The 14631-nt window shown below is 41.1% G+C and overlaps 1 protein-coding gene across 1 annotated transcript in view; it reads right to left on the bottom strand.

The window, feature by feature from the left end:
• Positions 1 to 3180: 3180 nt before the first annotated feature.
• The window catches only part of rtn4rl1b (reticulon 4 receptor-like 1b), a 143094-nt gene continuing 131643 nt past the window's right edge, over positions 3181 to 14631 (bottom strand). The window contains exons 2-3 of the mRNA XM_052577089.1: positions 6204 to 6655; positions 3181 to 6099 (exon numbers count right to left, since the gene is read on the bottom strand). Coding sequence (XP_052433049.1) covers positions 5149 to 6099; positions 6204 to 6655 — 1403 coding nt within the window. The 3' untranslated portion in view covers positions 3181 to 5148. The remainder of the gene's footprint in view (positions 6100 to 6203; positions 6656 to 14631) is intronic.

Below are 14631 nucleotides of genomic sequence, written 5' to 3' on the forward strand. Positions count from 1 at the left end.
TTTACACGTCAGTTCCATATAGGAACACACACTTGGATTGAAACACAAGGCTTCCTCTGCTGCCTGCTAGTCATTTTTCCAGTTTTTCCACAAAGTAATATTCTAAGACTGTGATGTTAAATGTCACAAATAATTGAAATTGTTGATAATGTGTACTATATACAGTCAAGCATGCAGCTGCGCCCAGAATATTATTCTTAACATTATAAAGAAATTCCTAAACATGCAATAGCAGGTTGTGTTCATATGGGCTCATCTGCTTGCCTTTATCTAGAATACATCATCAGTAACTTGTAAACTAAATGTAATTTTTTTTCAATATCTCTGTATTAGTGCATTATGCCATTTGCAGCATGTGCTTTACATGGATTGTATGAGCCCATAACTTGCAGTTTGTTCATATACCTTTGTTTCCAGTCTTTTAGAGGTTATCTAAATATTTATACCTTGTAAAAAAAAGACAGAAAATTGACACGCATTTTCTGCATTTCTATGGCTGTTTTGCTCTCAATGTCTCTGCTATGAATAGGTATTACTGATGTGTGAATGGTCATATATTGTTGAAGTCATCTGTGTGACAAAGGTGCTGAAATATTGAACGAGTAGTCTGTTTTTGCAGCTTTTTTTGTGTCAATGCATTTTTTTTTACTAGGAAGTTTTGAGTTGTATATTTTCAGTGTACATCAAGTTGGTTTTCATTTCAGAAGCTCAAGGATAGTTTTATTGCTTATATTTTGCCATTTTAAATATTGTGTTGTCTTCCTGTAGTGCCAGTATTACTGAATATGACTGAGGCTCCTGTGAAATCCTACTTTATCCACTGGATGTTGTAAATCTATAGGATGGAGGTGAAGATGGAATAGAGTAAGAGTGAGAGAGAGGGAGATGGAGAGGTGAAGCGAGCTATTGCACGTCAGAGAGAATGAGCCGAGACCCACCATGTTATCACTTTAGAGATGCTCATCAATTCAGATGTATTTCTGCTTCCGTCCTCTGCCATGCAGAAAACTAACTTTTCCCCTCTTTTCAATTGAACAGAATAAAAAAAAAAAAAAAAAAAAAGTAATTTACACTCTAACACGGGAATCGATTTCCATCACGGTGGGTGGATAGGATATAGGGAGAGGAAATGGGATTTATGCTGTAAAGTCCGATTAAAAATCATAATGATAACCTTGAATATCTTCAGATTTGCAGTAACACATTCATAAATACGCAATGCTTCAGATATGATTTATTGAGGGTTAGTTGTATGAGATTTTGCATGTTTCACTGATTGAATAGACTTCATCACACACACACATGCATGTAGGTTCTCACACACACACACACACACACACACACACACACACACACACACACACACACACACACAGACAGTGAGCCTGTACAGCACTTGTGAAGTGAAATTGCTTTAATCAGTTAAATTAATAGTGTTTGTGGGTGGTGATGTTCCTGAACTCTCCATGTAATCAAGCACATATATTAGTGTATGATGACTCATAATAGATTCTGGTTATGTGTGTGTGTTTGTCTGCAGATATACACATGGATATAGAGGTAAATTCAATTCAGATCCAGGAAGCTGTGGTGTGGGATCCAGAGAGACAGGTAAAGTAGAGCATGTTGGGACAGTGTGTGGGATAATCAGTATTATTGTCTTGTTTTCCAATAAAAACATCCTAAAAACAAGATCATTTTAACTGAATTCAAATTTTAATTTAAAATTGAATTTCAACCAATTTTGGAATTGCACTGTAGTAGCGGTTGTTAATTAAGAGTTAAAAAAAATTAACTCTGAAAATGTCCTAAATTAAATCTAGCTTTTAGGGTAATTGAATGTTAGATATTTAAAAAAGAACAAGTTCTTCCCTATTAGAGAAAGTCATATACAAACGGTTGGGGCACTGTACAAATTGAGTAAAAAAGGAATGGAATAATTTACAAATCTCATAAACTGATATTTTATTCACAATAGAATATAGATAACATATCAAATGTTGAAAGTGCGACATTTTGAAATGTAATGCCAAATATTGGCTCATTTTGGATTTCATGAGAGCTACACATTCCAAAAATGTTGGGACAGGTTGCAAGAAGAGGCCAGGAAAGTTAAATGTACTCATAAGGAACAGCTGGAGAACCAATTTGAAACTTATTAGGTCAATTGGCAACATGATTTGGTATAAAAAAAAGAGCCTCTCAGAGTGGAAGTGTCTCTCGGAAGTCAAGATGGACAGAGGATCACCAATTCCCCCAATGCTGTGGCAAAAAAAATAGTGTAGCAATATCAGAAAGGAGTTTCTCAGAGAAAAATTGCAAAGAGTTTGAAGTTATCATCAACTACAGTGCATAATATCATACAAAGATTCAGAGAATCTGGAACAATCTCTGTGCGTAAGGGTCAAGGCCAGAACACCATACTGGATGCCTGAGATCTTCGGGCCCTTAGATGACACTGCATCATATACAGGAATGCTACTGTAATGGAAATCACAACATGGGCTCAGGTATACTTCCAGAAAACATTGTCGGTGAACACAATCCACTGTGCCATTCGCCATTGACGGCTAAAACTCTATAGGTCAAAAAAGAAGCCGGATCTAAACATGATCCGATGATTAGACAAGAATGGGACAACATTCCTATTCCTAAACTTGAGCAACTTGTCTCCTTGTTTTGTTATAAAAAGAAGAGGGGATACCACACAGTGGTAAACATGGCCTTGTCCCAACCTTTTTGAGATGTGTTGAGATGCCATGAAATTTAAAATCAACAAATTTTCCCTTAAAATTATAAATGTTCTCAACATTTGATGAAACATTTGTTTAAACATTTGATATGTCATCTATTGTGTAATCTGAATAAAATATTGACACCTCATTGCATTCTGTTTTTATTCACAATTTGTCCAGTGTCCCAGGTTTTTTGAATTTGAGTTTTAAAATAAATTTAGTTTAAATCTATTAAAATAATTACTGACATATCGCTTGACTTAGCATTAAAGTAAATGTATTTCAAATACGTTTCAGTATATACATTCTTTTTCACTTATCAAATATCCAAATTTTAAATGAATATTTAAGGCAAGGAGAGGTGGAAGTATGTAAAAAGGCATCTTCTGTCGGGCCACATTGGCATCTAGAAAACACACAAGCAAAGTAAATGTAAACAAACACATTTAACATAAGAAGATATAGATTTTAATATCTTTATAAACATTTTTTTCTTGTTTTTTGAGAATGACTCGTTAAAAGTCAAATCACTAGGATGGAGAGACACAGAAGAGAGAGAAAGGGAGGGACGAGAGCAGACTGGATTGTGCAGTTTAGTCAGAAAATGGTGCCCTGCGGACATACCAAATAAATGTGTAAACAAACAAACAAATAACAACAACAACAAAAAAAAAACAACTAAAGGAAAATAAATCAAATCATAATAATTATAAAAATAATAATTGCGTTATGAAGAGAGGTTCTTCAGAGATTTAGGAACCCTGTTGTAATCAGAAATGTCATTAATGATGTCTGTGTCATAGTACTGATTAATATTTCCATTGCAGATTGTGATGATACAGTTCTCCTTATTTTTACAAAGTGTTTCTTAGAACAGGAGGCATAATTCTCCTGTACTCCACAGCATCTGTGACAGCAGACTGTCCGTCATCCGTAGTGTCCCAAGTGTTCAGGTGATTGTCCCTTTCTTGGTCTCCCATTTGCATTCACAGCAGACACTGTAGAGGCAATCAAGCAGGCCGATGGCTGCAAAAGGTCTTTTTTTTAGCCATGCTAAATTCGAAATGTGTTTTTTGTCATTGAGTCTCTTAAAGATACATTTAGGTTTTTGTGTGTGTTTTTTATTGTTGTTTTCTTTTCTTCTTGTCTGTCTTGTTAAAACGGTTGATTTCACACCGCTTCTAAGAAAGAGAGGTGTCTATGTTTTCAATGGCGGGCTTAGGCTGAAGGCGCTTTTCAAAATAGAGTTCACTTCAATTAGACCTGTGTCCCCTCCAGAGTCGACGCCCCCATCAGCAGTCCATTTCTAAGTCCTCTGAGTCACAGCCAAACAAAACTAACAACACAGAGGACAAGAAACAAACACAACTCTATTTTTTTTTCATAGCTTTTTATACTGGACACACACACACACGCACACACAAATTGTGTTTTTTGGAAGCAGATGAGGTAAAATGGGTCTCATTTGCTTCTATAAACAATATAGCAGCTAGTATAACCATTGGCTTTTATGTTCTGTTATAAAACAATACAATACAAAATAAGTGTGATTCACCTGAAGTCAAGTTTTTAGGGCAAAAGCAAAGAAAATATGAAAAATAAATGTAGGAAGTTACTGAAAGGGCAACAAAAACAAACAATCATCTAAAGTGAAAATAATGTTGTATTTAGGCCTTAACTTTTCTAAGGAAAGGAGAATGGATGTGCTTATGTACTGGCTATTCAGTTTAGGATTTTTTTATAACACTTTTTAATTTCATATAACACTTTTTGTTTCACATCATTCTGTGTATAATATTCCTTCGGAGAAGAAAGCAAGTCCTACCAATGGTTGAAACTCCTGAACATAGGAGAATTTGCAGTGATATATTTGTGCCTCTATTTGGCAATAATGTAATATATTTAACACAGGACAGTGTACTTATAGAAATAGGAGCATTTGATGATCTCCTATATGTTTGTTTCTATATGGTGAAGCAGTAGGACATGCTTTCTAAACACAATCCATTTATGTTGCTAACTTGTGCCTCCTATTACGCATTCTTTCTATACATTTATTTGGTTATCTGTGCTTCCTTTCATTGAATTGGTTTTCCATTTAGAGGGGGATAGACCAGACCAACAAAGGACAAAAAATAAAAAATAAAAAAAATAACTACAGTGGCAGTGCAAGCATGTTCAGTTTGCTTCACTATTCTTCTTGTACTCCCAAATTTGGAGTTTATTTGATAACATCCGGTGTTCAGTCTTCATTTATTTCAGTCTAAATGGCAAAGCTCCTTATACAATGTAGTACACATTATCACTCACACATACAAACATACACACATTATTAGGCCTGGTAATGCTGGAGCTAGAGCTGATCTGGGGACTGCGGCGTATCCTTGATGCCACGATGCTCCAGCATCATAGTTCAGCGCAGAATGAACACAAGCAGTCCCAGAATATTAGAGAGAAAGAAATGTGTATGATGAGAGTTTCCCCAGTTGTTGGCTTGCTGGACCCCACTAGGGGGTTGCACAGAGGTCCGGGGGGTACATTTGTGCTTTCTACGGGTGTTTGAACCATCAGAAGATGTTTCATCATATTTCCCGGTGAAATCGGGAGAGGAGTACTCCTTATCCGCCATCTCCTTTAGGATGTGGACCTCATTAGGTCCCTTTCCCTTGCTGCCCCTGACACGTTGGCGTGTGCAGTTCCGAGAGCGGCCTGGCCTCTGAGCAGGGACTATGCCCAGAGTCCCTCCCGGTCCTGCATGTACACCATTTATGGCAGGGGGTGGTTGCGGTAGGGGAGAGGGAGGGGAAGGGTATTGTTCATTCAGTTGGGGGTGGTGTGGGTGTGTTTGTGGAGGCTTCAGTGAGACTTTATCCGTTCCTGCCCAAGTCTTGATCTTACTTTGGTGCAGGGATTCCGATCCAGAACAATTTGGGAAGTCCTCTTTCTTCAGCTGCTTCAGATCTTTGCCTGCCAGTTCTACCGGTGCTACACAACCCACTGACGACGTGGACCCCCGAAACTTTTTGAGCCAGTCCCACAGTGATAAAGCCTTACAATCACACTCCCAAGGGTTGTCGTTGAGGCGAAGGTACTCCAGTGCAGGTAGCTGGGTCAGACACTCTCCAGCTAACTCTGTCAAGGAGTTGTTGAACAAATAGAGGGTAGTGAGCCGTCGCAGGTCATGGAATGCCAGGCGGTCCACCGACTGAAGTTGGTTGTGGTGAAGTAGCAGCCGGTCCAAAGCACCCAGTCCTCTAAATGTATTTTGGTGCAGGCTCCACAGTCGGTTCCCGTGAAGAAACAGGTGGCTCAAGTTGTGCAAGTCCACAAAAATATCATCCTGCAGATACTCCAAATGGTTGTCCTTTAGACACAGAAACAAAATATTAGTTATATTTATACTACAACAATAGTTGACATCCAGTGCCATTTCATTTTGTTACGAAAGCAGTTATGTGAGTGTCTTACCTGCAAGTAGAGATACTGGAGGTTGCGGAGACCCTGGAAGATGTTATTCGGCAGTGCACTGAGGCCACAGCGGTATAGATGGAGGGCATGGAGCCGGTTCAGCCCGTGAAAGGTTTCTGCAGACAGTGAACGTAGGTGGCGATTGTCTCCTAGGTCCAATTCCTCCAGCAAGGTGAACCCTTGGAAAGTAGTTGGTTCGATATATGTGATATTGTTGGAGTAAATCCAAAGAGTAACTGTTGTAGGGCTAAAGTGGCCCCGCAGCAGTCGATGGATCTTGTTGTTTTGGAGGAAGATGCGCTCACTGTGTGGAGGGATGCCTTCCGGGACGGACAGGAAGTTGTGGGCTTGGCAGCTGACAGTGCTTGGGGCCATGTAGCAAATGCAGTGACGTGGGCAGGACCAGGAGAGCTCCAGCCCACAGAGTACCAGCAGGAACTCCAGCCCACAGCCTAGAAAGATATTGAGAGAATGAAAGAGACAGACTTAGTGTTTGTTATTTGTATTCGAGTCATAAATTCTGTATTGTAAAGAAATTTGCTGCTTGTTCTTCTTTGAGAAAGTTTCACCATAATTGCCCCCAGAACTATAAAAACCTGTGAAAGACAAATAAGCTCAGGTGTCTCATTAAATGTAGACACTTTACTTTACTGAGCGTTGAGTGAAGACACTATAAGGCTTTTTCCATCCACTTTTTCCATATCATTAATATAGAAACTTTCCTGAACAAATATATATGGAAGTTTGACATTTTAAGACTACTGATGTACCGAGCTGGTGATCATTGTTCAGTGAATAATGTCTTCAAATAAAGATCAAACATCTAGGCCAATGTCTTCATCATCATTTTGACACAAGCTCATTGTCAATAGTATCTGCATGCTGTTGCATCAATCAGTGAAGATTTGCATGCCTCGAGGTAAACAATGTCATAAATACATATGCAGTTTATATAAAAAGGCTAAAAATGTAACATAACACACCATTTCACTGATGTGTCCTCTCACGTCTGGCACATTAAATTGTGCTTTCTTTAGATGCTCTGTGCCTTATACTCGTGGTAATCAAATTCTGTAGAAAAGAGCAGCATTGTATGTGTTTTGTTTGTTTCCCCAGGCGCTCTTAAAGAAATAGTTGAGCCAAAAATGAAAATTGTCTCAATTTACTCACCCTCATGTTATTCCAAACTCATATAATACCTACTATTTTTGTCATTGAATGTGTGACATAAAAGAAGATATTTTGAGAAATGTTGAGGTCTGAACAAAACTGGGCCATACTGAGTTTCACTGTAAGACAAAAATACATTTAGACATAGAGAATACTATTTACTATTTCCACAGAATAAGGGTTTAAAAGGACATGAGGGTGACAATATGATTTTTGGGAAAACTATCCCGTTAACTCACTTAACCACCTAAACTTCCTTGCATCTAAACCAACTTCTTCTGAAAGACTAAATCAAATTTTGTTGAAGCTCATCTGGTCTAGGATGGCCTTTTCAGACGCGATCGTTGTGACTTTCAATGATATAAGGTTTGCCTATGAAACTAATCCTCTTTTGAAATGGAAATAAACAATGAAAAGAAAATAGAATCGCTTTAGAGGCTATTGAGCCCTTCAGGGAAGCAGCAAAATCTGGTATTTTACGAGTATTTATTCTGTCCGTGTGTGTTTAAGTCGGGCTCACCCTGCTTCTGCGGAGACTGATCCTAGAGCCTACCAACAACCTCTTGAGTGCTTAGTTAAACCTGTGTTAAGCCTCTGAGAGGCATACAATACCCCTGCTGCTTTCTGACATGCTTCCTTGGAGCCATTTTGTGTAACTTATCCACCAATTCATCTTCACACAGAATGACAGGGAAAGAGAAAATTTTCCACTATTATAAGAGTCCCATTTGCTCATGAGTGGCGGCTTTACCCCCGCCCCTCTTTTCAAAAATGCATTATTCAAAGCATCATTCCTGTCATTCACTCAAAATTGATTCGCTCCCGCTGCCTCTTAACATCACCATAATCCTCCAGGTTTCTGCCTCAAAATACAGAGGCGGGAATTATGCTTTTACAGGAGATGAGCGGATATTTATTGGAATGCCTTTAAACACCAAATGTGTCTAAGCTGTGGCATTCACACGCAGACTCTGCTGACCTTTAGCAATGATTCCCTGGGCGTCTGGTGACAGTGCCCAAGCAGCTTGCCTCACCTGCACTTGAGCCTCGCTCTCAGAGTGGACATGTAATCCCATTTGTCCTAACAGCATGCCAAAATTGAATACTGTATGTCCTCACCAACAGACTAAATAAGCAACCGGAACCCTTCACAAGCTCCCTCCATGGGCCTTGCATGTACATGCAACATTTTTTTTTTGTTGTTCTAGTGATGTCGTTCAGCTAACCGTAAACAGTAACCTGGAACAGAAATACAAATTACTCTACCGTTGCATATTTGCTCATCTGTTTTTAGCAGAAAACTTGCCTGGATATGGTTCAAAACTGTATTTTAGCAAAGATGGTAAACATTTGACATTCTTTACACAAACCACCCAAAGAGGATGGCAAAGTTCTGGGGAATTTTCAGAGTATTGTCATGAGGGATCATAGAACCCATACACTATCTCCGCCCTAGATCAGACAACAAACTGATGATGTCTGATTCACAAGCCTTAAAAAAACCTTAGTGCTGTGTGTTCAGATCAACTGCTCATACAGCCATGGGTTCGAGAATTACCTAGCTGAGATGAGGAGCTCAAAAGATTGATTTTAATAAACACCTCAATGTTTAAAAGATCTAAAATAATGAGATGTGTAGTCATCCAATATTACTTTAGCTGTTATACAATCAGTACTGGGTATTTTTCATTCTTTCACTGTTTTATTAGTATGACACCTGTTCTTTGAGTGAGTTAACAAGAGTGTGTATTCTGTGTTGCTTATGGAAAGTTAAGCTACCGGGGATTTCAGCCAAATAAATCGGAAAAGAAAAAGCAAACAACTCTGCTTTGGCTGGTGGAGCTGCTGAGCCTTTTCCCTTTAGTATTTTACTCGCTGGCTGTTTACGTCTGTTGGCAAACCCCTTTGCATTAAACTTTGCATATCACAAATAATGAAATTCTTCATCAGCACTTTACATAATAGACATATTCCTTTGGCATAGCATTGGCTTTTGTGGAGGCGTATCACCTAATCACACATTCTTTTGCTTCCCTCCGTTTGTCACAGCTTTTGTCACACTGCAGGTATAATTATTTTCCTCAAACTCCTGCTTTTCCTTCTGTTTTTCTATATAAATCTTCAAGAGAACTGAGTATCACCTTGCACATAACAGCATAAGTTGATATATATATATGTAATGGTACGTGTATTCGCACTGGACCGTTTCGTTACAGGGCTTTTGGTAAGGTGCACGTGTGTACCGAATGACCGAATGCAATATTTTGTATGCGGAACATAGGTACATTTTCGTGTTTCCAAACAAACATATTAAGTGGTGGAAGTCTCCGCGTTCAGCGCAAATCCCGCCCTGCAGCTGATTCTAAGGCCGGTGACAAACTGGCTGCGTGGCGTGAGCGTGGCGTTTCTGCTGCGTGTCAGTTGCATGAAACCTGCTTCGCGTTTTCTGTGTCTTTACACACCAAAATCGTGCCTGATGTGGTGCTGGCGTGCTGCTGCTGCTGTAGGTGACATAGAGGGAGGCCGACGACAGACCAGGATCTTGTCTTCACGACAACAATATCTATACTTCATGTTGAGCATAAATATAAAGCCTACTGATAAAGGACACCGTCAACAGTATTGACGGCAAAATAGACTATGTTTGACAGGTGCAATATGCCAGTGTGTCACCGGCCTAAGGTTTTCAAAAGGCATATGCAAGTGTGAACATCACTACAACTAGGTAAAAAAACTATTATAATTCAAACGCAGCTCTCGTCTGCATTTAAACAGACCTTTGCTCTTAATTCCAATCGGTCCAATGCAATAACGAAATCTGAGCACGTCTAAACACTGAAACTGTTGATGCGGCACTTTACACTTTAGCACACCAGAGAGGGCGGAGACAACCCCTTTATAAGTTGGCTCAGAGTGCCATTCATCAGATCATTCGACTGAAGCAACAGTCATTGATTTGCATGCAGCTAATAGCATGGCAAGTGACGCAATGCTCATTCCCTTATCTCAGGGAACCAAGGTTACTTTAGTAACCGGAGTGTTCCCTTTTGAATGGTCTCTCCAATTACATGAAGACGTAAAGGAGAATCCATCAAGTCACACCATGTTATGAGCAGATACAGGACATCCTGCTCTGCAAGCCCAGTCCTGGAGCACTAATAAGCACCCCTAAGAATGACAACATTTTGCCCCCAAGCTAGAGGCTGAGAAGCACTAATAAAACCAGCTTCGCCCAAGAGGGAAGAGTGGTACACTAAACTGAAAGAACTTACACCTGTAAAGCTGGGGCGTCTAAGTTATAGAGTCTGGCAAATGTGGACTGCGAAGACCAGCTGTCGGCTGCACAGATCTCATCAATAGAAATTCCACTGGACAAAGCCTAGGAGGAGGCCATCCCTCTCGTGGAATAGGCAGTCATACCTACTGTATAGGGCATTGCAAGCCTTCTGATGTGTAAGCCAAGGCTATCGCATCGACGATCCAGCAAGAAAGTTGCTGCTTTGTGGCCAGCAGTCCTTTATGGCGGCCTCTAAAGCAAACAAAAAGCTGGCTGTCTAAACAGGCTTGGGCTCTAAGTATACTCTCATAGCCCTTACTGGACAGACCATGTTCAGACCCTGCTCACCATCAGTGACAATAGGGAGATCATCTGAGCTCTGAACAGAGTTGAGAGCACTTTAGAAAGATAACCATGTCTTGGTTTTAGAATTTCTTTACAGTCATTAGGCCCAAACTCAAGGCACGAGGTGCTGATTGACAGTGCTTGCAAGTAACACACTAAGCAAGTCACTCTCTTATCTGAGGAAGGCCGATTTAAGTGATAAGGGTCACAAATCGGCCGAACTGAGCGGCTCGAAGGGGGGCCCTCTTAGGGCCCACATGACTATAGAAAAGTCCCAAGATGGCACAGTCTGAGGGCGAGGAGGATTCTGTCTCCATGCACCCTTTAAGAACTTAAGGATCAGGTAGGTTCTGCCGATCAATTGGTCAACTTTGAGTGAATGGTTCACTGGGTGCACCCCTTATCCAGCAGTTCTTGCAAAAAGGCTAGCACGTGGGAAACGTCACATGATATTGGATCCAAACTTCATTCTGAACACCAGTAAAGGAAGACCAACCTTTTTAGAATGTAAAGCTGGAGTGTCAAACTGAGTTCCTGGAGGGCCGGAGCCCTGTAGAGTTTTGTTCCAGCCCTGCTCCAAAACACATACCATGTAGTTTTCAAATAAGCCTGAAGGACTTGATTAGTGGGATTAGGTGTGTTTAATTAGGGCTCAGGCCCTCCAGGAATTAAGTTTGACACCCCTTCTGTAAAGTCTCCTTTTAGACAGTGCTCTTGCCTCCAAAATAATATTGCTTACTCTCGCTGGGAGATGATTAAGTGAGTAGTTCAGTTGTCTGAGATCCAGAATGGGTCTGAGCCTGCCATCTCTCTTTGGAACGAGGAAGTAGCGGTTGAAAATGCCTGACTCGCTGTGAGCACTATTTCCACAGCACCTTTTGCAACAATGTCTGCACTTCTTGTTGGAGAACAAGCGCTTCTTTGTCCGGAACAGAAGTTTGAAAAATGGCTCTGAAACAAGGTGGCATGTGGGTGAAATGAAGCAAGTAAGCTCGTTGAATTATTTTTAAAATTCAACTCAACAATCCTGGAATGGCTGCCCAAGGAGTGAAACAGGAGCGAAGAGTGTTTATTTTTGTGAATGAGAGCTTGCAGAGAAAAGGCAGGGAACATGCATTTGCGTGAGTTTATGAGATAGTGTGAAGAGGAAATTTGCTCTTTATTGTATGGGTTTCCGCTATCACAGCAGTAAAACATTTGGGTACATGCTGCCTATGCAGGACGTGACCTGCTGGAAATGAAACTCCATTGCTCAAAGGTGCTCGGAGTGATGGAGGATGAAAGCAAGCAGTTTTGCAGGGCGTTCCAGCTGAGGTGAGAATAAAGCCTCTCCTCTTCCTCACTAGTGCATCAAGATGGCTTAGGCAGCTTGGGGTTCAGCACAGTTCGTGGGCAGGGACCTTGACACTTCAGAAAGAGGAAGCTTTTCGCCATCTAGGGGCACTGCTGCAGCCCAGGTTCAGATTTCCGCTGAGGCTGTGCTGGCTTTGCAGGCTGAGTGCCACATCTTTTGAGCCTCTGAAAACCTTTCTGCAAAGCTGTCCACCACGGGGCTGAACAGGCACTTTGGCAAAACCAGTGAGTCAAGGAAAAACAGCATGCCTGATCTCAGTGAGGTTTAACCAGAGATCAGCTCCAGCACCATCAAACTGGCCATCGCCTTTGCCGTTGCATTTGAGGCATGCAGAGCCAAGTCTGTTGCTGTGCACAGCTCTTTGAAAGCTTCCTGTTGTTCTTGGGCAGACTCATCCGTACTGCGATGAAACTTGGCTTGAAACACTAGGAGACCTGCCATTGTATGCAGGGCCCTATTGGTGAGCACTGAGGTAGTCCTGCAGGGTTTAGTTGGATGCACTGTGTGGGCCTTCAATCCAAGGGCAGATGGTTGGCACAGATGAGCAGCAACTGCTTCCTCCAGAGCAGGGGGCACTTGCTTTATCCCTGGTTGTCAATGCCATCAATGGTGGTGAGAGCCATTACTGTAGAGGGATTTACTCTGGCTGAGTAAGGGGCACGCCACATCTTGTTGTGCTCGTTATAAACTGTAAGCAAGAACAGGATGAGGCATTGACGAGATGACTGTTGGCGGCTTCCCGTCAGGTACAACTCATCTTAGAGCTCTCTTAGGAGAGAAAGGAAATGTTTTAATGGTTCCCAATGGTGTTCTGAGTGATCATCTGTAGTAGCTATATTTTTTGTAGTAGCTGAGTGGTTTAGTGTGCTGGTGTGCGGTTGCTAAGGGTTCTGGGTGGTTTCATGGTGGTTGCATGTCCCCTGGCCTAAATCAAACAAGCCCACCCCAAAATCATCTCTAGATATGACTGGTCCTTCCTTCAACATAGCTCTGAGGGATTATATATATATATACACATAGGCATTTATTCAACCCCTGTCCCCTTAATTTTAATGTTTGAGTATATTCATCTCCATATCACACCAGCCCTCACCCAGCCCAGTTTTTTCTTCTTCTTCTTTTCTCCACCTTGCAGTACTAAACTAACTCCAGAGAGATCTGCTGCCTCACACCTGTCACCTCCCTGATCCTGGTCCTCTGTGAGCCCTCATGGATCCCATGCACACAGCAATTTACACCCTCCTCATCCAGAGACAAGTTGAGAGAGAGAATAGGAGAGGCAGGGTATTTTTAGTGCTGTGGAGAATGGCGAAGGGCAATAGCAGGATGAGAGGTAATAACAAGAAAGAGGGATGGCACAGGGGCCAAAGGGTTGTCATTTACTGAATACAGAAGATGTGGATGAGTATTGTCTTTTTTTTCTTTCTTTTTTTTGCTCGCAATGAGCCTGTGTCACTGAATCAAATTAATAAGTTTGTTTTGACCACTCCATAGTGCTTCGATCAATAACACCAATCCCAGCTCCCGAGACTCAGAGAAGGATTATGGCTGTGGAACAATGGAAGTCATGTTGTTGTTGTGTGTGGCATTTTCCGTGGTTTCATGTTATTTTTAGCCGCCAGTCTCAATCATAAAACTTCGTCAGTTCATTCTCTTATTCTTTCTTTCATTGTCTGTCTGTCTTTTCTTAACCCTTCTATCACTGTTGAAGGCTTGTTAAGCCGAGACTGATTAAACGGCCTGCAATGGCCTCAATGTTTGACCTTGTCACCCCACTGACCGGTAACTGTTCCTTTTCATGCCATGCAGATTTTAAGCGTGGCAATAAATAAATAAATAAAAGCATAAAACAGAATGGCTTTGGTCCCCAGACAGTCAGCGCAAAGTAAGTGCACGGAATATCAATGAAACATAGTTCACACTAAATTCGCCCTCATGAATAACACATGGTTGCTAATAGGAGAGAAATGGTCCGTCTGTTTCCCTGCGTGACTCTGCCCACCATTACACTGGATAAACTCAATTTCCTGTTTCTCTCTAAGGACCCTGATAAGCACTTGGCTGTTTGTTGCCTTGCACAAGTCCGCAAATGACATGCTTTCACATAATAGGTGTTCATGCTGATGTTCACACATACACACAGTGTTTGACAATCAAGTTAATGGCAAAGCAATAAAGCTTCACATTGATTGGTTTGAGCCTTGTTTGCATAGCCAAAGGGAAATCAAGTGAGTTTTTAGTCATTGCAAATGTTATTTTCTAAGTTAAACTGTGGTTATGGT

Source organism: Carassius gibelio, chromosome B15 (genome assembly GCF_023724105.1).
Source record: "Carassius gibelio isolate Cgi1373 ecotype wild population from Czech Republic chromosome B15, carGib1.2-hapl.c, whole genome shotgun sequence".
Lineage (NCBI taxonomy): Eukaryota > Metazoa > Chordata > Actinopteri > Cypriniformes > Cyprinidae > Carassius > Carassius gibelio.